Source organism: Manis pentadactyla, chromosome 7 (genome assembly GCF_030020395.1).
Source record: "Manis pentadactyla isolate mManPen7 chromosome 7, mManPen7.hap1, whole genome shotgun sequence".
NCBI classification, from domain to species: domain Eukaryota; kingdom Metazoa; phylum Chordata; class Mammalia; order Pholidota; family Manidae; genus Manis; species Manis pentadactyla.
Genome location: NC_080025.1, coordinates 8553600 through 8580902, shown reverse-complemented (window position 1 = coordinate 8580902; position 27303 = coordinate 8553600). Strand labels below are relative to the sequence as shown.

The 27303-nt window shown below is 41.3% G+C and overlaps 2 protein-coding genes across 10 annotated transcripts in view; one reads left to right on the top strand and one right to left on the bottom strand.

Moving 5' to 3' along the window:
* Positions 1-27303, bottom strand: part of TENM3 (teneurin transmembrane protein 3) — a 1816466-nt gene that overhangs the window by 517879 nt on the left and 1271284 nt on the right. Inside the window, exon 1 of one of the 9 annotated variants that reach the window (XM_057505070.1) lies at positions 19238-19358. The exons of the other annotated variants lie outside the window; for them this stretch is intronic. The gene's annotated coding sequence lies outside the window, so the exon portion shown is untranslated. Of the gene's footprint in view, positions 1-19237; positions 19359-27303 lie in introns of those variants that run through there. 9 annotated transcript variants of the gene reach the window in all.
* LOC118916816 (uncharacterized) lies at positions 19243-21366 on the top strand. The gene is made up of 4 exons (XM_036894082.2): positions 19243-19708; positions 19787-19879; positions 20533-20858; positions 21194-21366. The coding sequence occupies exons 1-4, from the start codon at positions 19467-19469 to the stop codon at positions 21364-21366; spliced, it is 834 nt and encodes a 277-aa protein (XP_036749977.2). The 5' UTR covers positions 19243-19466.

The window sequence follows — 27303 nt, the reverse complement described above, 5'->3', positions numbered from 1 at the left end:
AAAAGATGCTATGAAGTTACTGCCTTTTTAGTTTCCCATGGAAAGTTGCAATGTTGCCTGAAGAAACTGTTTTACAACCTGCTCCTTCACTATGCCTGTGGGAAGACACCCTTACAAAACAAAACGTCGCATGTGGTTATGTTTACTAATGCAGTATCTGGGTCAATAAATGTATGCATACATTTAAGAAATGGCTTTTATACCTGCCACTACCCCACTCCCAAAGAATGAGAAAGAGGGGTTACTCCGTGTGCATTTTAGGTTTCTGTTCACCTTGCTATATGATACAAGAATGGAACAAAACCTTAAGGGAATGCATAACAGCTGCCTAAACATTTCCTAAAAAGTCTGAGATCCTGATGGAAAGTTGGTTTTCTAAGTATTATAAGGAGACATGTGCTCAGCCTACCTCTCCTGGTTGAAAACTCACCAGGTCTATCTAGGCTTCAGTTGATGAGGTGACCACGTGACCCTCCAGCTCACTAGAGGGTCAGGAATAAGACGGAATAGATAAGAAACATTTTCTGGCATGTTCAACCACAGAGGCAGCCACAAATCAGAAGCAAAGACCAATCTTGCTTATTAACCCTAAGTGTTCACCGAGTGGCAAGTGGACATAAGTCAAAGAAAAGGAAATTAAAAAGAAACTCTTCAGGCATCATCAACTTCCTAAACATAATGTGTACTCTTAACCCTAAAGGACCTACAACATAGGAATGGAAGTCCTAAAATAATGAAATAAGTGCTAATAGTATAATGCTCTGCTACATGCTACTACATCCTAAGAAAAAATGAGAGATTCATAGGTTTCCTGGGGGAGATGATGTGTGAGATGGGACTAGAAGGACGATTAGTGGTTTCTCAACCCTGACTGTGCAGTAGACACACGTAGGAGGATTTTCCAAGTTTTTCAACCTACTGATTATTATAGGTCCTAACTACAGAGATTCTGAATTAATCTGGGCTGAAATCCTGACATTAGTGTTTTTTTGAGAGCTCCTTAGATAATTCTAAGACATAGGTATGGTTGAAAAGTACTGACTAAATAAAGGGTGGATGGGAATATTCCATTTTCCAAAATGAGAAAAGATAGGATAGTAAATAATAGAATGACACAAACCTCTACCTTCAAGATGGTTAAAATCTTTTGAGGAAAAAAGAAATACAAAGCCTCTAGAATTAGCAGTCTGAAGTTCACGTTTTTAATCCTGGATCTGTCATTCATTTGTTCATTCAACCAACTGGTATTTATCAAGGATTATGTATGTTGTGTTGCTAACAAAACAAAGGGGAACAAAACCAAGATCCCCAGCTGTATGGGCTGTACAATAAATAAAGTGAAGAAAGATGAAATAAGGGTGTTTGCATTAGGTATTGTTGTAAACAAAGACTATATGATCTATCTGCATAATTAAAAGATCCCTCTGGCTGCCGTGTGCAGAATGAACTGGAGAGGGCTCCAGTCTGTACGCTGACAGATCGATTAGGAGCTCCTGTGTGATCCAGTCCAGACATCGGGGGAACTTGGGTTAGCATGGCAGTGGTGGAGACAAAGGAAGTAGATGGTTTCAAAGAGGTATTTAGAAAGCAAATAAATAAACAAATAAACTAGACCCTGTGATGAACTGGATACAGGGAGTGGTGTGTTGGAACTGGCCAAGGATGCCGTCAAGGTTTCTGGATGGATAACAATGGATAATCACGTCATTCCCTGAGTCTGGGCCCATTGGGAGAGGCTGAGATTTTCAGGGGAAGATCAAGTTCAGATCACATGTTAGTTCAGGAGCACGTGAAACATCCAAGAGCGTAAGTCACATGGTTCGAGGTACCCAGGATGCCAAAGCGATCGGCTGGCCCAGGACTCTCCCAAGGTACACTAGTTGTGCCGGCATTCAGCGCCCACTTTCACTCTCAGATTATCCCTGTTTGGATGATAAGTTATAAGGTTCCTCCAGACACACAGATCTTGAGCTAAGAAGAGAAGCTATGAGTGGAATCATTGTGAACTGTCTGCCTAGAGGTGGACACGGAGGCTGTGGGGATCTCTGGTATCACAGGGCTCGGAAAAGGTCTCTGCGCGAGTTTCTGAGCAGCTCCAGTATTGCAGGCCCGCTAGGAGAGGACCAGACAAGGGCAGGAGAGAGGGAGCTGCTAAGATGCGGGGAAGGTGTGAGAAGTGTCGCTGAGCAAAGGGAGGAAGAGCTTCATGGTAAACAGCACTGAGATTAGACGCAAGGGCGACAGAAAACAGACCCTGGGCATTTGCTTCTTCTTTGTCCAGCGTCCATTTTGTCCCATTTAAAAAAGATGCTTCACCTCTACCATCTTTAATTCCTTCCTACTCTCAGAACTCTGATTCTAATACATTAAAAGTACAGAATGAGGCAAGTGATAAATAGATCTACAAATACTATCACATGGGAGCAAGAGAGAGCGATGAACAGTTAGTTCTCCCAAGAGAACCGAGAACAATTTCGCAGAGACAGTTTACCCCAGTGCACAAGGGGAGGGGCTTTGTCTTGTGCTTGGGGAACAGGACGTAAAGCTGCCTGGGGGAAGCACGCTGTGTGTGAGGGGCCCGCGGGAGGCGGGTGAGCAGGGTCTTCAGCAGCCCTGGAACAACAGAGCCGGACACCATGCTAAGGAGTCTGGGCTTCCCTCTAGGGGCCTGAGTTCATGCGGAGAGTGGTATGATCAGCTCAGGGTCCTGGGAAGAATACTCTCGGGGGCAATCGAGAAAAATGGATTGGAGAGATGAGAGGCTGGTGGCAGGAAGCCCGGTGAGAAGGCATCGGAGGTAAGTAATAAAGTGAGGACAATGAGAGTCTGGTGAGGCTGGGAAGGAGGGTGGGTGCGGACGCCCAGCACAGGGAACGCCAGCAGGACCCGATGACTGCGTGCATGGGAATGGTGAGCAGTAGGGCTGTCCTGAGGACGGCTCTTAACCTCCCAGTGCGTGTGATCCAAGAGGAAGATGCAGATACAGAAGGGGCAGCTTGCTCCTCAAGCCTGAGAGAAGTGATCAAGAGAACTGGTCGGAAATGATGCAGGGGACGCGATAGCCAACTGACCCCGCCCTGCAGCCCCGCTCTCTGCCCTGAGTTCCCAGGGAATATACTACAGCTCGTGTTACCGCTCCAGATTTAATTCCAGCTCTCCACTGGTACCCCTGTCTAGTGATGACATGTTACTTCGGGGTGTCTAAGATGTACGTCCTTATTGTTGCACCCCTTCTCATAGAGCCCAACCATGGTCGGACTCAAAACAGATGCTGAATAAGTGATAACGTAATGAAGACAGTAGAGCTGATAAAAGAACAGAAGAGGCTACCGTCCCTGGGCGCCGGCTAACATTCACACATGATGCTTAAAATGTGCTTTTCGGTAAACATTAGGAGATCCACAGGGTTAAATAATATGCTGGTGGATATGTTTCGTACTATATATTATTTTAAAGAAACAAACAAGATATATTCCAAATGCTAAGTAACTCTGTTACTGAAATAAAAACTTTTCTTTTTTACTATATTCAAGTTTGTTTTGTAATAATTTCTACTTAATATATCAATACATTTAAAATATGTTATAAATTTGGGTACAAAATTTCCAAGGAAAATTTTCTGGAATTTCTAAATATTATGGTTAAAATATATATATATATATAATGTATTATTAATGCATATATACTATATAATGTATAGTTGTATATTATACTATATTACATACATAGTGTGTGTGTGTATACATAGTACTGCTAGGCTATTCCAACAGTAATGTGGGGAATAAAAGACTGTTTATTTTCATTTTTTAACAAAATGAGAATATACTTAGAATATACTTAAAACGCCGACCCTGTCAAGGCAGATTTTTTGGCCCACAACATATCCCACTTGTCTGATATCATTAGGGATGTGTCTTTAAGTAAATTTTGAACATGAATCTTACATTCTTTGAAATGTCAAAAAGCTCTTCATTGTTTTCATACAAATATTTGTAAAATGTACACAGACATCACCCCCTTTTCTTCAAGTGATTCTGCACCACAGTTCTCCGCTGTGCCGCCCGTGGTGGCCCGGGTAAGGCATGGCGCGCTGTCACCTTGCCGACTTGCCCCCAGGGTCAGTAACCTGAACAGGGTCTTCTGAGCGCCTCCTGCCCTTCTCGCGGGAACTTGGCAGGTCAGCGAATCAGAGTGGTTACAGATTATTCATTAATTAAAGGTAAGAATCTAGGTGACAGCCCAAGTGAAGAGAGGCGCTCTGGGACTGGTTTTAAGGCTTTCTGACCTAAATTGGAGAGTTCACATCGAGCGGTCGGCCTGCTGGACACCCACGGGTCACTCTCCTGCTCACACACAGTCACGCACTGCCCACCTGTCACCAGTACGCCCTCTCCATGCTTTTGCTCACTGAGATGTTAGCGTCCCATTTCACAAAGGTTGGGACATGAATTCTGGTCTCCAACTCTGACTCCGGAGCCCACCTGAAGCCAGGTTAGTGAGCCTGACATTCCCTACATGCTGCCACAGACATGCCACGCGAGGACTAAAGCCGCCACCACGTGGTATCTACAGCGTACGGGGCACTGGGCCAGGGCCGCCAGCTGTTGTACCCAATCCCGTTGCTCAGATGAGGAAACAGGGCCAGAGACAGAGCGGCTTTCCCCAACGTCACACAGCAAATACATGACAGAAATGTGATTTAGGCAGACTTCTCTAGTTCAGAGCAGAACTCGGTTACACAGAACAGTGAACACCAGTGTGCCAAGGGAACTGCAATGTGCTTTGCATTCACTGACTGGAATGGGTATGACCTAATGCAATATGACATGTTTGACTTCGGATCAGATAATAACTCAAATGCCAGCTATATTCATATGTATATATGTATGTATATATATTATATTACATATATGTCATACATATATTTGCTATAGCTTGCTATTATTGTAGTTCCCTCCAAATTACAGGTGCACAAAGGGCACCACGAGCCTAGGATGTTCAGTCCTCAGTGGGCAGGAGAGAGAGGTAAGGAGAGGGTTTGGAAGTGGCTGGGTGCCAGGGCCTAAGTCTAGGCTGTAACAGCCACCGTCAGTTAACCCCCGCCTGCCTCTGCAAGAATAATGCTTCCGGCAGGCTTGCTGGCAACCTGGGTTTCTGTTTTAAAGCAGGAAAAAGCGTACTGCAAACTGCAAACATTTTCTTCTCCAAAATGGGTAGATGAGGATGACATTTAAGATACTCCGCAATCTGGACCCAAACTCTCTCTCCAAACTTATCACAGATTTTGGCGTGGGGGATCCTCTGCTCCCTTCCTGCTGCTCCCCCACGGTCTCCCAGAAGCATAATGCAGATCTCTGCATCTCTATCGCAGGTTGCAAACGGGTGGCCCAACTGCCAAACCCAGCCTGCAGACGTGTTTTGTTTTATCTGTGTGTTTTGTGTGTTGCTTTTTTTTTTTTTTTAAATGAGCCAACATTTTAAAAAACCTCAAGATTTCACATAATTCATATTCTGGCATTTCTTGAAAAAAAAAAATCTCACAATCTGGCAACACTGTTTCACCCCCACATGGTAACAACCAGTCTAGGGGTGTGATGTGGTGTCTCCTCTTGGGGGAAGTGTGTGCCCCGAAGCCCACAGTTCCCATCATCCTTACGTCTCTTGACTCTCAGGCTTTGTCAACACCATTTATTATCAAATTTGCTCTGATGTTTTTCTAACAGTAAAGACACATTTGTCTGTACCCATGTCTCTTTCAAAAACGGGAAAATGAAAGAGAACTACATATTTTAGGAAATATGAGAGAACACATAGCTGTGTAGAAGCAAAATTTAATATGAAATACAACTTGGCCAATTTCATTCATCCACACTTCCTGCCAGCATCGCTGGTACCAGTTCCTGAATCCAGGGTTGCTGTCATCCATCCCTGCACTGCTCTTTCTGCTTGCCTCTCCTGGAATCCCCTCACCTCCCCATGTCAACCCCCATTTTCTTTTCAGAGAGCTACACTCTACAGCCAAATCTGTTCTCATCTAAATGCTGACGATTCTTGTTGCTACTATATATTTAACATGAATCTCAAGCAATCTTAAAATAAAAGAATCCTACACATTGAGAATTTGAGTGGCCCTCAGGGATGACCTACGTCTAGAGGCCACAAGCCTTTTGCAGAAGGGAGCTCTTCTCTAGTGAGAGCACGTGGCAGTGATGTGGAGGGGGTGATTTCATCCCTGCATCCATTATTTCCTGATGGACTCCTCTGGGCCAGGCTCCACGCTCAAAGCTGAAGTTGCACTGCCTTCACAGGGTTTTTGCGGGGGAAGTGCTCAAGAAACATTTTGCCAAGTTATTCCACAGGGAAGGAGGCAAACAGTCAACCTTTATTCCTCCCAGGTCCCTGGCTTCCAAAGCCTCATCCTGTTGGGTGTCTATGGCAATGTATGTGCGGGGTGGAGAAGCATGAGGCATGTATTCAGATTTCCTCCATCCTTGTAAACATCTGTGAGCCCCAGGGCACTTCTGCTATTAGTCAGTAGGTACTGACTCGTGTCCTTTCCGAGATGCCACAGAGTTCTTAGGCGTGGCTAATGTCTCTTTGCTACAGGAAGGCTGCACGCTGCAAGTCTTTGCTTTTGTAATCCCTTAAGTTCTCTGACATTTCAAGATCCTTGAGCTGCTAGATGACAATTTGACCATAGAAGTAGTTCTTCCATTATGTTCTTTTGGCTTTTTTAATAACCTCAGTGAGTGTCAGTTACCTTTTATATCACGCCTCAACTAGAAGTGAACCCTTCCTAGGGGTCTGACATCATGTCTTACTTCCTCAGGACACAGTCACTTGGACACAGAACACTGACAAAACACGTGGGGCTTGACTGAAATGATTTGAGAAAGGAAGCATCCTTGTGTAAACCAGGCAGACATTAAAAATAAAGAGAGACATTCCAATCAGGACAGAGCTTTCCACCCTTACACAGCTTCGTAATTTTTATAGGTTCCATGGCAGTGGTTCATTATTAATTTCTAATATATTAAATATAAAAGAGGAAAATTTTCAGGTTTTGACTGGAAAGTAGTACCTTTCTTCCCCTGAACAATTCTCTAAAGGTTCCCCGGAACTAAAGCATTTTTCATTATTTTGCCCTAAATACCTTTTGCTATAAACAATATGCTCACATGAAAAGTAGCAGAGAAAGGATGTACTACGTGTAGGTCTATCTTCTACAAAAGAAGTCTGATTTATGCCTCTCCAGATCCTGCCCCCTCCAAAGAATTTTCAACAGGCAACAGATATTCTCTAGAATCTCAAGAAGAAAACAAAAATAATTGTGTTTATGGCAACATCTTTGACAATTAAACATATTAAGTATTGAACTCTATAATTCTGTATACTTTTCTAATCTCAGAAAGCGTGCTTGCTTAATCCTAAAGAGAGCCAGTCCTACCTTACACAGAGATGGAAAAAACTCTGATATTTTAAGAGAGAGATGTTAGAAATAAAAAAGACAGGCTGTCATTTAAAGTCAACAACTTTTAACATTTCCTAAGGTGTATACACAGCTCCAGTTTCCAATTTTGTTCTATAAATAATATGAATACAAGTAAATATGTTGAATTTTCTTCAAAAAGCACTCTTTCTAATTTCTACAGGATTAAATCACTGTAGATTTGTTAAGTGTTCATATGACATCATTCATTCTCCCACTTGGCACAACAAAATAAATGCAAGGGATTAATACATTTCTCTGTATAATATCCTATTCAGTGAGTTGCTAAAAGGCGAGTAAAAATTATCATATTTTGTTTAGAGTTTAAATTAATCACTTTAGAAGAATGACCCACAGAAATGTGGTAACCACTTGATTCAGTGGCATTTAACTCCATAAAAATGTATCTGTTCTGAAGAAATTGTTAAATTTTCAGATATTTTACTGCTCAATATCAGTGATGCCAAAGTTGTTGCATTTTAATTTTTGCAATTCTTCCTAATATTGCAATTCTTCCTAATAACCACTGACACATGATTTGGAAACATATGCCCAGAACAATCCTGCTGTCCTTTAATGTTCCTTTACCAGCACTTACAGAAAGCGAGGTGCACAGAACACACACACATTTGTAATTACACTTGCAAGAAAAAAAAGACCCTCCAACAGCTGTGGAGAGAGCAAAGATTAGAATCTGATAGTGGCTTAACAGAATGAAGAGAGGGATTGTAAGGGTTCAGGGACAAGCTGATGGAGAATAGAAGGAAAACCTGCTCTTCAAAATCCTTAATCTGTATTACTGCTACACACGAAATTAGAACACATACCATCTAAGAATCACAAACAGGCAACGTAAGGACTAATGTTTTTCAGCCAGACAATTATTTTAAAATGTATTAAGCCTTGTGTTTTACTAGTAACAAATTGGAAATCTGGACATGTTTACATAAAATAATTTAAGGTCTTATTTAAATTCTTCTCCTTCTTAAAAGTAATTATTTCTTATGAAGTAATTGAGTATTGGTTACATCTAGCTAGTTTCTAGGTAGTAGCAGTTATTTTTTAAAATCATATTTATACCTGTTATAAAAGTCTAGAATCCTTTAGGAAGGCTTGAGGTGTCAACTGTCATATTAAAGTGATTATGAAAAGTTATCTTTTAAACTAGTTCCCTCATATTTTTAATATTGAAGAAGAGAAAACAATTTTTTAGATTCATATATATATATCTTTTTATAACTTTCACAATGGATATAAACATATATAAGTGTGCAGATATAAAATCTTAGGAGGATAAAAACTCAGAATAGGAATATGAACATTACAAAGAGCCATCCTTTGAAGTTTATACAGTATGATTCAGTGAATCAGTATAGAAAAACCAGACTTATTTGAATTGTAAAAAAATATATTTCTTCATTTTGCAATTTTATAGTAAACTTTGTTACTCTTTTTAAATTTTTAGAGGCTAGTAGGTTTAGAAATAGGAACCCATTCAGTAAGACAAATTTTTTGTCTATAATAAGTTATGCTTTTTTATGTCTAATCACTTGTGTTTCATAATTGAAATGTCTTAATATTTAATATTTGATTTTTAATAGGATGAATTTTTCTTCTATTTGATTGATATGGACTAAATAAAAACTGATATAACTACAAATAAATACAGTCTGACCACTCAATCTTTCATCTATTTCTTTGACCAAAACAAAGTCTCCTTAGAACATGACACACTTTCATCAGACTCGTAATGCTTTGCAGGGAATTGTTCATTCTAAATGGGAACACAATCATGTAACACAACATCCATTCTTATTTTTAAATTTATGACCAAAGCACGCTATACTAAGCCCACTTTTTACAAACACGTTCAGAGAAAATTAGCTAACCTTCATAGTATGTAATGGCTTCATTTTTATATGCTATTCTTTCTCAAGTTGCTTTCAATATTACTAACATGAGGACAGCTTACAAAGAACTTTAGGCCGGCTAGGAACCCTGCAGACTTTACTGAGTAAGCAAACCACGTAAATGACTGAGTACTCCACAAAATCAATTCACTGGGCATCTGGCATACATGTAAAAGCATCCTTCAAAACTTTTCTGGCTTCATTATCTTGCATCGAATGATTAACCTCTGGATTTTAGGAGTTAAGTCTACTCATGTCTAAAACATATATTTAGACTAAAATTCCACATAAATGTTAGATTTAGGAAAGGAACCAATTAACTTTTTAAAGGAAATGAAATTATGAGCAACTTAATGTGCTACTTGATAAAACTATTGTGTAATAGATTCTGGGGTCACAGATTTAGGAGAGAATGTATAATCCTTCATCAAAGAGTGGCAGCTTATCCACAAAGCTTCCTATTCCTGATGGGATATTCTTTTAAAAGTAATAACGAAGACTTAAAAACCACAGAACACCATTCCACCAAAATCAGCCATTTATGGCAATGATTCTTAATCCCAAAAGAACCAGAACCTCACCCAGAAAGCCTTGAGATATCTTTCTTTTGGGGGAAAAAAATGTAGAATGTGCATTAACAATTTGCATCTATCCAACACCAAATGCTTATTTTCCAGATTTAAAATTAAGTCATAAGAAATACCCTAGACAGTATGATTTTTCTTAAAAAAAAAAAAAGGTAGAAACAAAATAATAAAAAATAAAACTATCCCTAGAAGGTTTGCATTTATAGCAATTTCCAAGACTCTGGACTACTAATACTTAGCTTTCTTCAAAACATCTACAATTTTAAAATAAATTATAGCCTCTTCAAAGCTCAAGTGGTAATGATACAACCAATTCCTAGACCTTAAGTTACATTTAAATGAAAGAGACACAAAAATGATTTAAGTTATTCACATGACCCTTGGGTGATGACAGCTAAATATAAAAATCACCAAACTTGATAGGTTAAAATTCCTATCTGAAGTGCAATGCAGTTTTTAAAAGTACTTTCATCAGATGATGTGAGGAGAATTAGTGGACGGCAAATCATGTGACACGCATTTGGTCCTCTCCTCAAGATTCCACTGTTCAAGGAAATCAAAAACCTGAGTAGCAGAGCTGCAATATGCACAGTTTATGTAAAACTTGAAGGTAGAGAGATTAGACTTACCTCAAGGCACCCTCGCCGAGGGGCTGACCCAACTTGCTAACTGAATACGATATTATAGGAATTATACTGATGTTACTTTAGCCAGAATATGTATCTTAAAAGGTAATGTTCATTTTACAAATGTAGTCACGCTCTGTGACTGAAGGGTAATTATAGAAATACATCATTAACCTTTCACTCTTACAGCAAATAACTTTTCAGTTATCTGTGTGGATATTGCATGCATGTGTATTAATGAAGAGTTTCTAAGTGTCGAGATTATATGAAATGGGATATTCATTAAATTATTTTTCATAATTTCTAGAACACCAGCCTGACCTAGTCATCTTAATTCCTTCTAGGTTTCTTTACAAACTTAGACTGGAATTAGTGTGTTTTGATTACTAATATTTTTCAATTCCTTAACTGCGGACTATAGAGCATAATATCCATACAAACAAAAATCAGAAGTTCTGATTAATGGAAACATGTGAAAGATAAAAGCCACATGTGTAGATACTTTAAATTATTAAGGTTTACTTACATATATTATTAGCAAAACAATATTTGGATATGAAAGAATATTAAATGAGGACTTTTCCATTTGAGATTGCGTTTTTACCTACAATAGATTGTGCTCCAAATCCTAACATGAAGGAAGACATTTAAAAATACATTTAATGTTAAAATTATGTCCTTCGCAATGATTCATTTTCCTCTCAAGTTATAACCCTCTACATATACTATAATACCTAATATACAAAATAAAACAATATAGAAAATTATATCACAATGAAAACACAGGACAGAAAACATTAAAGATGAATTTTACTTTGAGTAAAGTATTGATTCAAAGTCCCTACCACATGTGTAATTTTTAAATTGGTAACAATAACCAAAAAAAAAAACCTTCTTGGCAAATTAACTAAACATGACAACACAACACTGTTGATAAAAATGTTTGTAATAGCAGATTCTTCTTTTTCATCGATTGTATGTGTAGTTTAGGGCAAAAGTAATCAGTAAGGAAGAATTTTGCTTTACTTGATTTTGAAATCACAGGAAACACAGAATAGGGTATTTTCTTCATGTTTGGCAAGGAAAAGTTGTACGGAAGCATCGTAATTACTCTGAAAGTAAGGATCCCCTTCTGGTTTGACAAGTAGACCTTACTAATGCATAACAACTTTAATTTTTGTTTAAACTGAAATTTATTTTAAATGTTAAATATGCTAGCAGCTCCATGGGGAAAGACAAGTTGAAAATTAACTTAACCAACTTAGAACTTTATTACGGATGGAAAAAGTCTGTCCTATTTTAATTTGAAGGATAACATGCTGGCAGAATCTCTCTTCAACCTTTACCTCTTTCTGAACCCAAATTCATTGACAGTTTTGTAAGGCAACAAACATATTCCCTTTTTCGTGGTCGGTATTATTATTTTCAAAAGGTTTCTAATTTTTTGCAAATGTTTCTTAAAGTACTAGTGAACATGAAGAGGATTCATATTTTAGTTATTTTGATTGTGTCAAGTTATTCTCCAATTATTATTGATGTCATCAAAATTCAGCCATATCACTGTAAGAAGAATGCCTTATTTTTGTGGAAATCCAGAGACAGAATGTTTGTTTACACTACAGCTTTTCTTCCTTTTTGATAGTATAGTGGGCATTTTTCTATATTTATTTAAAGTACTAGATCACTTATTATCTGCAATATTTTTGTGTACACTTTTTATTCTCATCTTTTCATTACACCAAATTTAGGTGAAAAACCTTTATTTTAAAATATTCATTTCTTTTGCTCATAAATAGAGAAAAATATAGTAACACTGTGCAATATGCTCTTTTTGTTCCTCAGAGGAAAAAAAAAAGGCAGATTTGTTCTTCAAGAACTATTGGACTGACAGCTTTCTTCAGCTGGAAGTTATTATAAATTCTGAAAGAAATAAAAATGTACAGCTGTCTTCTCCTGGTTTTCCTAATTATTTTAAATGACAAGCCCTGTGCCAGCTATTTTTAAAAGAGCTATTTAAAAGAACCAGTTCCTTGCCAATTTTTTTTCCACCTACATGTTGACAAATTCCAAATTATCTGATAAAAGTATTAGCATAGATGTTACACTTTAAAAGAGCATTTGGTACATGAGAATAAACAGTAAGTATACTTTTCAATAGGTTCACTTTTATAAGTACCGAAATAAACATATCCCAATAATAACACATTTGCATGTGCTTCATGAAGACCTATTAAAATACTTCATGCATTTCTTGGCAATTAAAAAAATTCCAATCCTGTCTTATCACGTTCTGCATAACATACCTTGCGGTGTGCACTCCAAATATCTTAGCTCTCCTAAGATACCTCTCCAGCACGGAAGCCAAATGCTGGCACAATGGGGACACTGAAGCTGCCTAAAGGAAAGGACCTCTTCTTTGGAAATGCCCCTGTCATCAAAAAGACGTCTCACCTCTTCGTACTGACAGGGGGTTCCACGATTCTAATCATAAAATATTAGCTGAGCTTAATTCAACTCAAGATGAGATAAAATAATTCTCATAAAAGAATAGCTTTCTCTTCTTTTCTGGGGAAAGCAGGAACCACAAATTCACATCATCCCCCTATTGAGAAATGCTTCAGAATAGTCATTACCAAACTGTTATTTCTTTCCAAATTATGGCAGTCTGAAGAGGAATTATCACAGAAAGTCTGGCAAGTTTGACTAATAATTGAAGAAATGACAGAATTACTAAAATACATGGATTATGAGCCTTATCTTCAAAGACAAGTGACCTTGTAAGTACTTCCTAAATGGTCTTTAAAATAATTGGAGTGTTTTTTTAAAAAAAAAAACCTCTCTATAAAATGTATAACTAAAAATAAATTAGTGCTCAGTTCCATATACAAAGAAAGTATACCTATAAAATAGAGATGTTAATACATTTTCTCTTCTGTGTCAATATGAAGAACCATATATAATACTTGGAATTTCTTGGACTAATTTAAAAAATTGATGATACTCATATTCTTGGATCTAAAATGGATATACTTAAAAATGCAAAAAAATTACAAGGTAAATTTCTTCTGTACTTACCCAATTAACTTAAATGACCAAATTTGCTCATTATAGACTGCTTTTTCTGTCACAATGCTACATAAAGGAAATGCTCAAAAGACCATCATTCTTTATTCTTTGTAAAAGATATTCATTCATATTATCTCCTCTTCCTCTCTTCTATTTGTCTGTCTATCTATCTATCTATCTATCTATCTATCTATCTATCTATCTATCTATCCTTTTGGTTTTGAGGCAGAGGCTCAGTAGACCCAATTATAAACTTGCTGCTTATTATTAAATAATATGACCCCGCCCCAGGGCAAACCAAATCACATTATCCACTCCTCAACTTTCCTAACAGAAGTAAAAGATATTCCACAATACTTGAAAACACTTTATCAACAAACAGTACCCCACAATAAGTTTTATATAATAGCATATGGAAGATATAAGTATGCATATATGCCCTTCTTTTTCTCAAAACACTTAGTTTTCAAAAGGGACAATCTGTTTTCTGCATGCTTCAGAGGAAGCCAGAGGACTATTAATATGGGGAACATGATTTTTAAAACTGCTCTATCTTTATAGGTGATTACCAATGCCGTAATTTACAAAAAAGAAAGTAACCACAGTTTGGTGGTAAAATACATGGTATTCTATTTATGCTCTTTAACACATTAGAACCATTTATTATCTCATTGAAGTCGTGGAACTCAGTTAAGACTGCCACCTATCACACACTTTCTCAAGATGGAAAGAGTATGAATAGGGCAGTAGAGCTCTTTATTGCTGTTAGTGTTAGTATTATTATGTGACATGGCTTCAATCATCTACTCACATGACTTGTATGTTCCATGATACCAACAATAATTTGCACAGTAACTTATTTAAAGCACAAAGAAGTAGGCTTAAGTAGATTAGTATCTTTCACCAAAATTCTATGTAGCTGTTCTAACTACCCAATCACCTGAGTTATTTAATCAAAACCATAAAAGAATTTATCAAAAGTCTTCCAAACAAGTGAATCCTATTGTAGCTTGGCATATGAAATTCCTATACACTTAAGAGCATGTTTCTGCATTTTGATAGTTTATATTCTAACAGCTAACCTAATGCTTTGTAAATGGCATTTTAAGTGCATTATTTTAAGATTTAAAACTTTCTAATTAATGTTTTTAACTGCAAAACACTAATTCCATGTAAATACTCTATCACAAAGAGAAGAAAACTAAAATATAATAAATAAAATATAATAAATAAGTCTCTTGCCAAGTCTTTTTTTTTACTGAAAGTAAAGAACAGTGTCACTGTGGGAAGTTTATATGCCCTATGAAGCCGTCACATCTTTATTTTAAAATGCTATACACTATGGCTATACTAGAATGCTTATCTTTACCAAGCTCATATTTCATGCCTTTAATATTTTCTTTTCTTTTACTGAGACTACATTACTTTAAGCAAAGCAATATGGACCAGTCAAGTCCAAGAAAACCTTAACGTAGTCTTTCAGAAGAGAACAAAAGCTGATAAAGCTGAGGCCGACATTCACTAGTAAGCAACAAATGCAAACATCACAGTAGGGACAATAATATTCACCACCTTCCCAAGTTTCCAAAGAGGATAAAGAATTACTTCCACATGCCTTACCCTCATAGTCACGATGATACCCACCACCTTGTGAAATAAAGTTATAACACCTGTGCAAGATTTACAGCAATAATTCTAAGAAACCCTTGAAAAACTCAACTAGAATATTGATAAAAGAGAAAGGAAACAACCTAGATGTATAAAGTTTACCATTTATGTCTCCAACGACCATAGAGCTCTTTCATGGACAAGAAAATTCACCCTGAGTCATTTTGTATTTGGGGGAGAAAAGGATATTTTAGTTGAAAAGGTGCTAATGAATTGCTTCCTCCGGCTTTCTATAATTCTTTGAAAAAGTTTAAATTAAGTCCCCCAAAGAATGTTTTAATTATGACAAGCGATATTTTGAAACTCATATAAGCCATCACACTTGTTTGGAAACAAATGACTTCTCAAGATGCAGAAGTATTACTATCAATCACCAACAAGTTAATTCTACATAATAAGGCAGGTTTGGATGCAAACTGATCCATTGTGGAATGCTGTATCTAAAATTGATTACAACAGCACTCAAAATGAATGCAGCCCTCCAAACTACTTCTTTGCTCAGAAACATTAATCTCAATTAGAAGGAGAGCTTCATAATGGTAATGCTTGGTATAAAAAAGTATGAAATAAATCAGTTTTTATAAGACACAACAATGAATCAGTTTTGAAACTAAGAAGTTTTTTTTTTTTTTTAAGCACAAAATTTCCTTCAGGGTCTTAAAACAGCTGATCTCTCCAAAATCGGGTTTTAATTGTGTTTTCAGAGAAGCTTACCTGACATAATGTTTAAGTCATAGTTATCGAAACTTCTAAGTAGCATTACATTATTGTGCTATCTTTCCAACACACTTTTTAAAATTCTGAATGCATGTTAAATTCTTCTCCAGACTATCATTCAACTTTATAAAACAAATATGAGCCGTGACTTGAACTGAAAATTCAAAGGGATGTAGAATTGTTTATGGATCAGAGTAAAAGTTTGGCAGTAAATTACTGTGTTCTTTGCTGATATTCTCAGTCTAAGTAAATAAAGTATGTCCTGAAAGTTAAAAATGGACATCTGACTATCAAATAAAGTGGTGGGTAGATAAGCAACATGTAAGTGAACATGCTTAACGGGTTTCTACAGCACATTTTCAAGGAAAGGGCAGACTGTTCATTAGCTGCTGAATATGCTGATTCACATAAAACACCTTGATGACATTCCTCAGCCCAGAAATCATTTTTTTAAAGGGAGAAATGAAGTTTAATAGAAAGGAGGTAATGCATTTATTAAAATGATCAATATTAATAAACTAATAAAAGTGTCTTTATGGCACTTTTATATCCAACTATGACCATCTCCAGCACTTATTTCCCAGTTATGATATAGGTAGGAGAAACTTCAGTATTTCTAAACACACTTTCACAGCTATTGCAAAACATTACACTTCGTACCTCAAGTTCAAAGGTAATAAAGTATTTCTGATAGGTGGTTATAGTCACAATGATAGTCACACACTTTTGCCTGGTTTCTTATTTGCTGGATTCTTTACAAAGAAAATAATTAATCTTGGCTCTCAGAAGCAAAGCTAAGAAAGACTAGTTTGAACTTGCCAACTGGATTATTATTGTTTACCTAGGTTTTCTTTCTGAATGAATTTAGAACTTTCTACTCCATTTAGGTGCTTTCTACTATTCAAATAAGCATCCTTCTCTTTCTTTGTCTTCACCCTAATAAAGCAGGTTCCCTTTTCTAACCAAAAGACTCATGACACGCCTACAAGACCATAGTAGGAAAAGCCTTTATAATTTACTTAAAACATTTCTTTCTAAAAAATAAACACAGCCATGCAAAATGATTCAATTGAGAAAAACAGCTAGTCACAATTCTACTATAAATTTATCTGCTTTATTTTAAATTATCAAGCAATCCTCATTAAGGTCGGTGGTCTCTGCCTATGGGCTGCTGATATTAATGCTTCCGGCATAGGATACTAATATATTTTCCAAATAGGTAAGCACTGGCACAGTTGTTGGTATATAAATACAGTTTTCATAAAAATTGTGTAGGATATGTAAGAATATATTTGTCTTACTCAAAGGAAATACTTTTTCTCATACTATATATATATATATATTTTTTTAATTATGTAAAATATATTCACTCCTAGCAAAAAATAGTTTCTTTGGGTAAGAGGAATATTAAAATTCATGTAAGAAAAAAGACAAGCTTGTTAAGGAAAATACGACAGGAAGATATACACACAATCCTGAAACACACAATAGAATAACTAAACTCACTGCAAGCCCCTATCACTGAAGAATTCAGAATAATTTGTGAATGCCATGACATTTTAAAGTGGGATTAGCAAGTCTCATTACTGAACTAACCTCTCACTCTTAGAGCAAGAATTAAATATTTCCTCTGCATTTAGAATCACAAATCGAAACTTTCAAGGCTCTGACAAGAATTTCATGTATTAAGAAATACAAGCCAGAAGTGTTAGATAATTAAGAATATATGAAGGCATGCACAAAGCAATTTTACTGATGTATTGTAAAATCTGTTGTTTCAACTAAAATACTAAAATCTGTAATGAATTTTAATTAATTATATAGTTACTCTTAATTCTAAACCCTGTTCCTAATAGACCAGAAAGGCTACAAACACTTCTCTAGGTAGGCAATTGCAAGGAGGGAGGTGTGCATCCTATTCTCAACATATTCACTAAAGGAATCAGATCACAAAGTTCTGTTCATTTGCAGTAACACCCTTTGGGGTACTCTCCTAGGCTTTCCAGAGATGTCAGGCTTGCCTTTTTTCCCTTCTCTGACGGCAGAAGAAAAAGGTAATGCCTGAACCTATTTCTGTTTCTAGTGGAAAGACCACCCAGTGGATTCGGCCAGAGTCTACAAATGTTTGACAAATACACTGTCAGAAGATAAGAGAGAGAGTATTATGAAGAGTCAGTCCTGTTCCCCCGAGTGTCTGGGACCCTGCAGCACTCACCCTTTCCCTCTACTGCACTGCCCCCAAAAGTACCTGGAAAGTTTCCTCTAGCTTTCAATTATAATGACTTCAGAAAACAAATGCACTGGCTCTATGACACGGTGGAATTACTCGTAACCCGTTCTCCGCAGTAAGAATTAGTAGCAGGTCACCATTCCAACTACCTTAAAGGTGAGGCGGCTAAGAATGGCATCCGAACTGCATAATGGGTTCAGTGGGGATCATGCATAACCCACCTGAAGCTCTTTCTAATCGGTTGTAAAACGCGATACAGACTTAGATTGAGTTCCAGACTCATAAATCTGTGATTATTTCTAAATGCCCCGGTTGGGATATTGGTTTGTTTCCAGCCCCATCCAGACTTTCCAGATGAAGTTTCAGTCGAGACCCACCACTCCCCGCGCCATGCCGGCCCCGGGTTTCCTGCCTTCGCTCCTTCCCAACTTGGCTCCGTGGTTCCTGAAGAAGCCTGATTTCTGCTCCCCCGGAACGAGGTGACATCCCAGGGCTTCCCGCTCGCTGCAAGCCGCGCGGAACCCGGGCAGCCACTTTCTCCGAGCCTGCGGCGCCCCACCGCCGAACCGGGGGATCGCCGATCAGAGCGAGAGCGGCGGGACTCCCTCTGCCCCGGCGGGACGCCCGGCCGCTGGGCTGCCTTCTTCGGGGAACCCGGGAGCCCGGGGCTCCCCGGCTCAGCGCGCGGCGCCCGGTCCTGCGGGCGCCCTGCAGCGGCGGAGCCGCCACCTGAGCAGGAGCCCCAGGTGTCGGACGCGAGGGCGGGGCGGGCGCAGGGAGAGGCCGGGGCCCAGGGGCCGCCCCGGAGACGCGGCCGCCGCGCAGAAGGAGCAGCGCGCCCCGGCCTGCGAGCTCCGAGGCCCGCCCTCCGCTCCCGCGCCGCGGCGCGGGCACTAGGACCCCAGCAAGGACGGAGGGCGCGCCGGCGGCGGCGCCGCACTTACCGCGCTCGGCTCGCCCTCGCCGCCGGCTCGCTCTGCCGCCGCCGCGTCCGCCCGAGCCGCGCGCACACCCAGCGCTCGGCCAAATTCAAAGGCGCCGGGCGCGGGGGAGGGGCCCGCCGAGAGGGAGGGAGAGGGCGCGGGGAGGGGGCGGCAAGTGTTACAACTTCCTTCCCTGCCCCCCGCCGGCCGCGGCGGCGGGGGCGGGGGGGGCGGCGCGCACGGAGCGCCAATGAGTTCACTTTCTGTCCTCCCCGCGCGCCGCCTCCCTTCCCGCCGGCCTCCTCCTCGGCCGCCGCGGCCCGGCCGGAGCTGTCGGGTCCCGGCGCGGCAGCCGGAGGACCGCGGCGGGGAGGCGGAGGGCGAGCAAGGGGGGAAGGAGCGGCGGCGAGCCATCCAGGACCTTAAGGGCGCGCCGGTGGGCGCGCAGGGCCGGGTGTGCCCGCGAGACCAGGCGCGTACACGTGTCCGCGTGTGAGTGTGTGCGTGTGTGTGTGTGTGTGTGTGTGAGAGAGAGCGGAGAGGAGCCTACCATGCGCTTCCCCAGTGCAGATCGCGGGAGAGCCCCATCCCGGGCGAGCCGGCCCCGGCTGCGGTCATTTATAATCCTGCGCTCCGCCGCCCCGCCACTTGTCAAGATGACAGGTACTTTATTTCTTCTTCTTTATTCAAAAAAAAAAAAAGAGATTCCCCGTGTACTGCCTTTTTCCGTCAAATGGGATTTGCCGGACTGAACCACGTTCGCCGCCCCTCCCTCCGGGCCGCGTCGGGGCCGGGGCAGCACCGAGGCCCCCACGCGGTGACCAATCAGCGCCTCCCCTGCTCTCGCCGTGATTTAGGGGTCATCCATGAATAACACTTCACGCTGATGAGTGGCTCTTGCCGGCTTTCGGCTCTGATGAGGGGGTCTGCCCGCCGCTGATTGCACACACTAATGAACGCACAGCGCCCTGTGAAATTCACACGCACCAACAAAGTGCGGGGTACGCGCGCGGGGGGCTCTGTCCTCTTCTCCCGGTGGCGGGGAGGGGGAGCGGGGGGGCGGGTGATTGCTTGGGACCTAAGTGGAAACCCTGCTCCGTGTAATCAAACCTCTAACCTTCTTAGAAAACTACTTTCCTTGATATTCCACTGAGTGGGCATTTCAGGGCAGCTGAGTCACCCCAGGAGGCCGGAGCGCAGGACACTGACGGGAAGATGGATTCCCAGGCAGAAGGGTGTAATTAAGGATTTCCGCCCCTGGTAGGCGGCCCGTCCTTTGCTGAGCTTCCGAAAATGACCGGCACCTTCCCTTCCAGACTGTCCTCTCGTCCCAGACTGAAACGCGCGAATGACCTTCGCATGCGGGAAGGGGCCCTAAGCACCCAGACTTGCTTACAAACGCCAACTCGTCACTGTGGGAGGCCAGTGTCCACCCTCGGGTTCAAGCACCAGGACCTCGAACCGGCGCGCACTGGCGGGGGGACAGATTATGGAGGCCCTCTAAGGCTCCGCATTCCACAATCGTATTCTGTATCCTATATTCTCTCTCTCTCTCTCTCTCTCCACTACCCCTACTTCCACTTTGTTTGCTGTGGGAGGAAAATAAAAGTTTACTGCTTTCCACCAGAAACACTGTCACTTTGTACGCACTGAAGTTCCCTGCCAAACTCTCGCTCCGGGCGCCCCAGCCCCAGCCCCCTCCGCCACCCCCACCCACCCGCGTGAAGTTATAAACTCCGGGTAGGTTGCAGTTCCGGAATTCTGGAACACGCAGCCCGTGGCCTTGGCGGAGCCGCTCCCCGGCTCTTCGGCTCCCTGGAACCTGCAGGCATCTTTCTGTTCGGGGTCCTGGGCAGCTGAGCTGGGGTGTGTGCGCTTGGGGCGGACTAGCGCGCGTGGCTCCTCCTGGGGCGCCTGAGCAAACCCCCCAGGGGTAGCTGAGAATTCGTGTCCTGGGCCGTCTCCGGGCCGCTGCAGACGTGGCTTTGGAAGCGCGGCAGAAGGACCGCAGCGCTGCGAGCCTTCTCATTCCACCTTCCACAGCAGAGGATTCCAGCGACCTGCACCTAACCTGCCTCCCGCAGGAAGGAAGCTCTTCATTTTTAAAGAAACATATTAAACACTCGGAAAAACAGAACGATGCCTCCTAGGAAAGCTTGAACCTTTAGGATAGAGTTTCTCCAAAGTTTGGGGTGAAGTGGCCACAGAGAATCCCTGAACTTGAATTAGTGTGACCAGTCCCACAATCTGGGTTCCCAAAGTTGCTAAGTGACCAAGCGCACTGCACCGCGTTAGGAGTCAGCGCTAATTGCTGAGCAACCCGACCTCGCTCCTGGGGGCGCCAGTGACGGAGTCTAGAGTCGCCCTAGGGTGGAGCAGTGTCCTTCCTGCCATGTGGATTTCACACGTGACAAACCAGGCGGAGGGGCAGCTTAATGATTATCCCCCCTCACTCCAGTCGTTCTCATTTTCTTAAGGAAACTTGTCAGTTATGAAGGCATGCCCCAGATGGATACTACGTGGCAATCACACAAACTACTGAACATCAGCATCCCTGGCATGATCACAAGGGAACTTCATAAATCACGTTTGTGGCCCAAACAGTTTTCACAGAAACATTCTACGTGTTTAAAACTTAGTTCTAAAAGTGTAAGTAACGCTCCCCTGTGCTTGTTTACACCTTGCTCTCTAGGAATACACACACAGACACACACACACACACACGCACAAGCACGCACGCACCGAAAAGGCTCTTCCCGGATCCTAGAGGCCAGAACAGAAGAGCTAAATTGCTGGTAGAACAGGACGGCGTTTGGGTGAGGGGGTGGCACGTTCCTTCTGTGCAGCTTTTTTTTCTAGACCCCTCATTATAACCTAACGCGGGTAATGAGCGGAGGAAACAATAGAACTCATAAAATTTAGAGATGGTAATAAATCTTGCCTCTTACATGATATTCAAAGTTTTTCAGTACGTGATGCCGAACATTCACACTAACTGGACGCAGTGGAGGTAAAACCCTGGAAATGACTGCGGCCCCGTGCACTCTATGCCAGGAGCTGCTGGTGGACACAACGCGTAGGTGTCCTGCGTGGCCGCCTGCCTGTGCAGGGCGAAGCTGGCAATCCAGTCGGTTATGTGTGCTAAGTTTGGGGCTTCGAGGGTTTTTTTTTTTTTTTTTTTTTACTTCCCTAACAAAAGAAGTTTCCTGATTTGAGGCCGTTAGGAAAAGCTGATGTTGTGTAGTGCCAAACTACACCACACGCTCTCTCCTGCAAATGCATCCCTGGAAAGCAGAGAGGCAGCGTGCAACGTGACCATCAGGCTTTTTGCCTCGCTGAGCTGTGTGGTCTTGGGCGGGCGGGAGTGGTGGGCAGCTGCCGCCATGCCCTCGGCTGCAATAAAAATTCGAGCAGGAGAAGAAATGCAAGGCGTCACTGTCTGTTTTGCAAACCTCTGGCCGCTCACAGCAAACTCTGTCGGAGCCGCTGGTGACTTTGCTGTGTTAACGCAGCCGGCCGTGCACAGGATAATGGGGCCGAGTTGGCGGCATCGGTCTCCCGTGGGCCCCCTTGTCACAGTGATACGCGGTTCCCCGGGAAAAAAAAATGTCGCCGAGCTCCCCTCGCAGCTCCCACCCCACCCCTGGAAATGCATGCCTGCGGCCTTTGCAAACCTCTAAAAAGTGCTGGGAAGGAAGAAAATGGGCTGAGGCACCGGATTCCCTTTGGTGTTAGGAAGGACCTGCCTGTACCGCCGCGGACAGGCTGGGGCCCTGCCGGGCCTACAGCACCTGGTCTGCAGCTCCACCGACTCCCCACCTCTGCCGAGGGGCGCTCCCCCCTGCAGGTGAGGCTGATCGTCCCTGGGCGGCAGGCGCGCCTTCCCCGGAGGCTGCAGTTTTGGGGGCTGCCTGTTTTCTCTTCCCGTCGGAAAGGCCCAGCCTGGAGCTGAAGGGGCCGGGTGGCAGCTGTTCCCGCCTCCCTCCCGTGGGGAGCAGCGGGTCTCCGCAGCCACTTCCTGCTTTGACACGCGGGCTTTCAGGCGTGTAGAAGGGGGCGCCGGGTCGGGCAGGTAGGAGGCCCTCCCAGGAGGCTCTTGGACAACGCTCCACTCCACAGACATTCTTTGGAGTTATTGCATCTGCTTTTGCAAGCTAAGGCAAGGGTGGCCTGGCTGAGAAGCTCAGATTGAAGATCTGCCTGGGAGGAATCCTCTCTCACTCAAGGGGCTTTAGGCCCTGCGAGGAGGAGAGGATGGGGGAGCCCAAGCTAGGCACCTAGACTTTGCAGCTCACCCTTGAGAATATCAGAAATAATCCACATACATCCAAAATGAGGCTGTCTCAACTGAAAACCAGTTAGTGATAAGCCCCTTAAAACCCAGTCCTAGGCACATACAGCAGAGGTTAAACAAATCACTTTGTATGCAGCAAGAATTTAATCTAGAACAATATTACACAGGAGTCTCAAGTAGCTCTAAAGTTATTATCAGGTGTTTGTTGTTTTCCCCTCTTGCAAAAAAAAGTAACTTATTTCCCTTGGCTGTTAGGCTGAGGGAAACTGTAAAACAAATATTATAATTCGATCACTGACAAAGTCATAAAATTAAATGAGTGTTTGTATTGGAAAATATGCTTTCATTACCTTAATTAAAGCAAGAGAGGCCTCTCTCAATGTACATGCATTTTGGAACCACCAAATGAACTGATGATCAGAGAAACCGACCTTTAAATGGGAGCATGCTTTTCCAGTACATTAGTTTGTGTTCCACTGCATAAACTGAGCCTCCACGTGGCTCTGATCTCTGGTGAAAACACGACTGTGGAGCACAACCCAACTGCTCACTTGGAGAAGACTAAGCCACAGAGAAGACCTGGTTCCTTGAAGGATCTGGAAGCTTCTTTTTACACGTGGCACTTTCAAACTTCGTTTAACCCCATTTATGTATTTAAAACATGCCATCTTATACCACATGAAAAGGTGCAACCTTTTAATTTATATTCATACAATTTATAAGAATACAATATATATTAATAAAATTTAATTTATATTAATAAATATTACTTTATCACAGACTGCCTTTTAAAATCCATCCCATTTCCCATAAACAACTTTTCAGTAAGTTGTCTATCCACTGTATTTAAGGTATAAATATACGGTGTATTCAGTGTAGGTGCTCATTGCTGGCAAGGTTTATCACAAATGAATGATGAAGGGCAATTTGGTTAATAATACTATGTCTTTTAGATACTTCAGGATTCAGTCTTTAAGGTTCAATTGTAAACATAGGTTGAATATGTACGCACTGTGCATATCAGACCCCATGAGCGTCTTTTCCCATAAGCATGCTCTTCTCTCCTCCATTTTTCAGCTCCTTAGTCTGGGATGTCCTGGGCTTCAGTCTCTGAACACCTACTTATTAAAGCACTATTAATGATACTCGCCTCCCTTAGGAGTGCCTCTACTGTATTTTCTGTGTATAGTAAATGATAGCACTGTTTTTTCTTTTTCTTTTTTTTTTTATATGGATCTTTCTCAGTAGCTGACAGTTCCTAGAGCACCAGAGATTGGCCTTGGTTCTCTTTAAATCCACAGGGTCGAGCACACAGGGCTGTCATATAGAATATGCTCATACACGGCTGTTGAATGAGTGAGTGAATACATGAATAAAATTATTTTTATTGTATTCAGTCATTCTGACTTTTTTAAAAGGATATGTCATAAGTAAGACTGACTTTGAGAATACATTTATCAGGTACAATTTTCTACTTTTCTGCCCATTGGCTTTTTTAATGGCACATAGTTTAATAAAAGTTCTAGTTATGATAACAGGCCATTTTTAATTCACCTCAGAACTTGGCTGACTTTTCTCAGAATCATAAATTGAGGGGAAGACAAAAATCATGAGAAAAAGGCAAAGAGATAAAATTTTGTTTTCCTCTTTTTTCAGAAGGATGTCATGTTTACTGAAATTTGGAAAACCTTGTAGCATTAAATGCAGATACCTTAGGTATTTCCTATCAAATATGGCATTGTTTATGAAGCCCTCACTGTTTTCCAAATTTCCTTTGGATTTTTAATGGTAAGAAGTGTAGAGTCTAAGATGACTGCTTTTCGTTTCTTCAAGACAAGGGTTCAGCGGGTATTGGGGAAACAATCTCTGTTTGTTCCTGTCTGCTCAGGAGGACTGTTTCTAATTGATCTGGCATGGAATTTAGTTGGAAATGTGTATGTTGCAACTGAAGCACAGAGCCTGTATACTTTGTAAAGTGATAACCATATGGGCCTTATTTGAAACATTTGAGGATTTTCGACATTAACCTGTGTTAAATTGAGCTATAAATTCAACTCAAATGTATATGTCCTGACAAATTCATCATCCCTTTGGAAACGTTCAATTCATGCTCTCCTCAGATTAATAAAGATGATGACCGCTTATCACAAATGCAAAGGTTCATAGTGATAAAGTATCATAATGTTGTACTTCACACTGTTTAAATGCAAATTGCCCATATTAAGGAGACATTTTCCACTGTTATCACTTTCCGTGGAATGGAAATGTTTAAAAATGATCTCTGGGTAAAGAAAAGGATATATAGTCAAATCTATTTCCTCTCACACTATTTTCAAGTGCACATCCCTATCATCATGAAGATTTAATTAAGCAAGCTCAGCTCAGCTAAAAAGCAAAGCGGCTGGAAGTTACTACTTATGGAAACGTATTCAGGACATACATAAAATAATTTATTTACTATTCTTCATTCAGCGATCTGAGCAATGACTAAAGGTTACAAATACAAGAGAATTCTAGAGCTCCCTTCCCCTATTTCTGAATATCAAATTTAGAGTTTACACTTTGTTACAGATAATAGCACTAAGTTATGGATGTTGATGGTCCTTCTCCAGCAGCTTTAAATTGCCTTGAAAAAGATACAGTTTCTTTAATTAAAAAAGCTGCACAGAACTAATCCCTCTAGCTGAAAAAAGAAAAGTTTTAAGCAATCTCTTTCTGCTCTAAGAGAGAAAGGCAGACAATACCATAACAGATCAGAAACATAAGCTATAGTATGCAGCCAGGAGCACAGCAGGGAACTGAACGCTGCTCCGACTGTGTCATTTTTTAATCCCCCATCCCAGTTTTCCCCGTCTGACCTCATGCTGAGATGAAGTTATCACAGAAGACAGCTTTACTCTCTCCAATGGGTCCAACCCTGGATCTGTATTATCCTCAGCAGATCAAAACACTGCTTTCATCAAATAGCATTATCTGCATAAAAGGCATGCAATTGCCCGATAATTTCACCCAAACTATGCTATTCATTTAAAGGACAAGAAGAGAAATGTAATTCAGTCCTTTTGGGGAGTGGCGGAGAAGAGTGAGACCTGGGGAGAGGCAGAGACTGGAGAAGCTAACTTAGCCCCTGCACTCATGGGAACTTTTCTGTTTTTAACACAAAATCCCAAGAAGGGGTCCATTTAAAAGTCCCCCTGCTCCTGGGCATTAAGATTAATTGTTGGAGCAATTTGGTGCAGTTTGAGCGACAAAAGTGTCAGTTGTGTAGAAAACTGGCAGTGAGAAGTTACAAAGCTTGCTGATGTCATTAGCCATGCTTCCCTGAACCCCAGTAAAACATCATATCCAGTAAAATTGGAGAAGCGTAAGAATTAGACGAACAATTGGGTGAAGTTTAACACAACATTGTAGGGGAGGGGGTGCTCTTACTGGAAGATTTTTCTAGGCACGATAAGAAGTTTGAATCCGCAGATTGGGAAGACAAAGACATATTCCCCATTTCTGAGTTGATGCAATGAGTAACAGTTGAGACATCCTAGGAGCCAAGATTTTTTATTTAGAAAACACTTTTAACCTGTTTCAGATGTTCTTTGCCATTTTATGTTCGAACAGTGTTCTCATTTGCATTGCAGATCGTATAAAATATTATAATGGGCTTCTCTTCAATGGACCCTAACTCCTTTCTGAATGACATCAGTTGTTTTGCTCCAGGTATCATGACAGGTTAGAGCAATCACGCAGAACCATGTGTCAAGTAAATGGAACTCCTAAGAAAGACTAAAACTCTCGTGTG

Coding starts and splice junctions, on each gene's coding strand:
- LOC118916816 (XM_036894082.2), top strand. CDS start 19,467: ATGAGTTCACTTTCTGTCCTCCCCGCGCGCCGCCTCCCTTCCCGCCGG. Junction 19,709..19,786: donor GCGCGTACACGTGTCCGCGT/GTGAGTGTGTGC, acceptor TCCCCAGTGCAG/ATCGCGGGAGAGCCCCATCC. Junction 20,859..21,193: donor ACCAGAAACACTGTCACTTT/GTACGCACTGAA, acceptor GGGCCGCTGCAG/ACGTGGCTTTGGAAGCGCGG.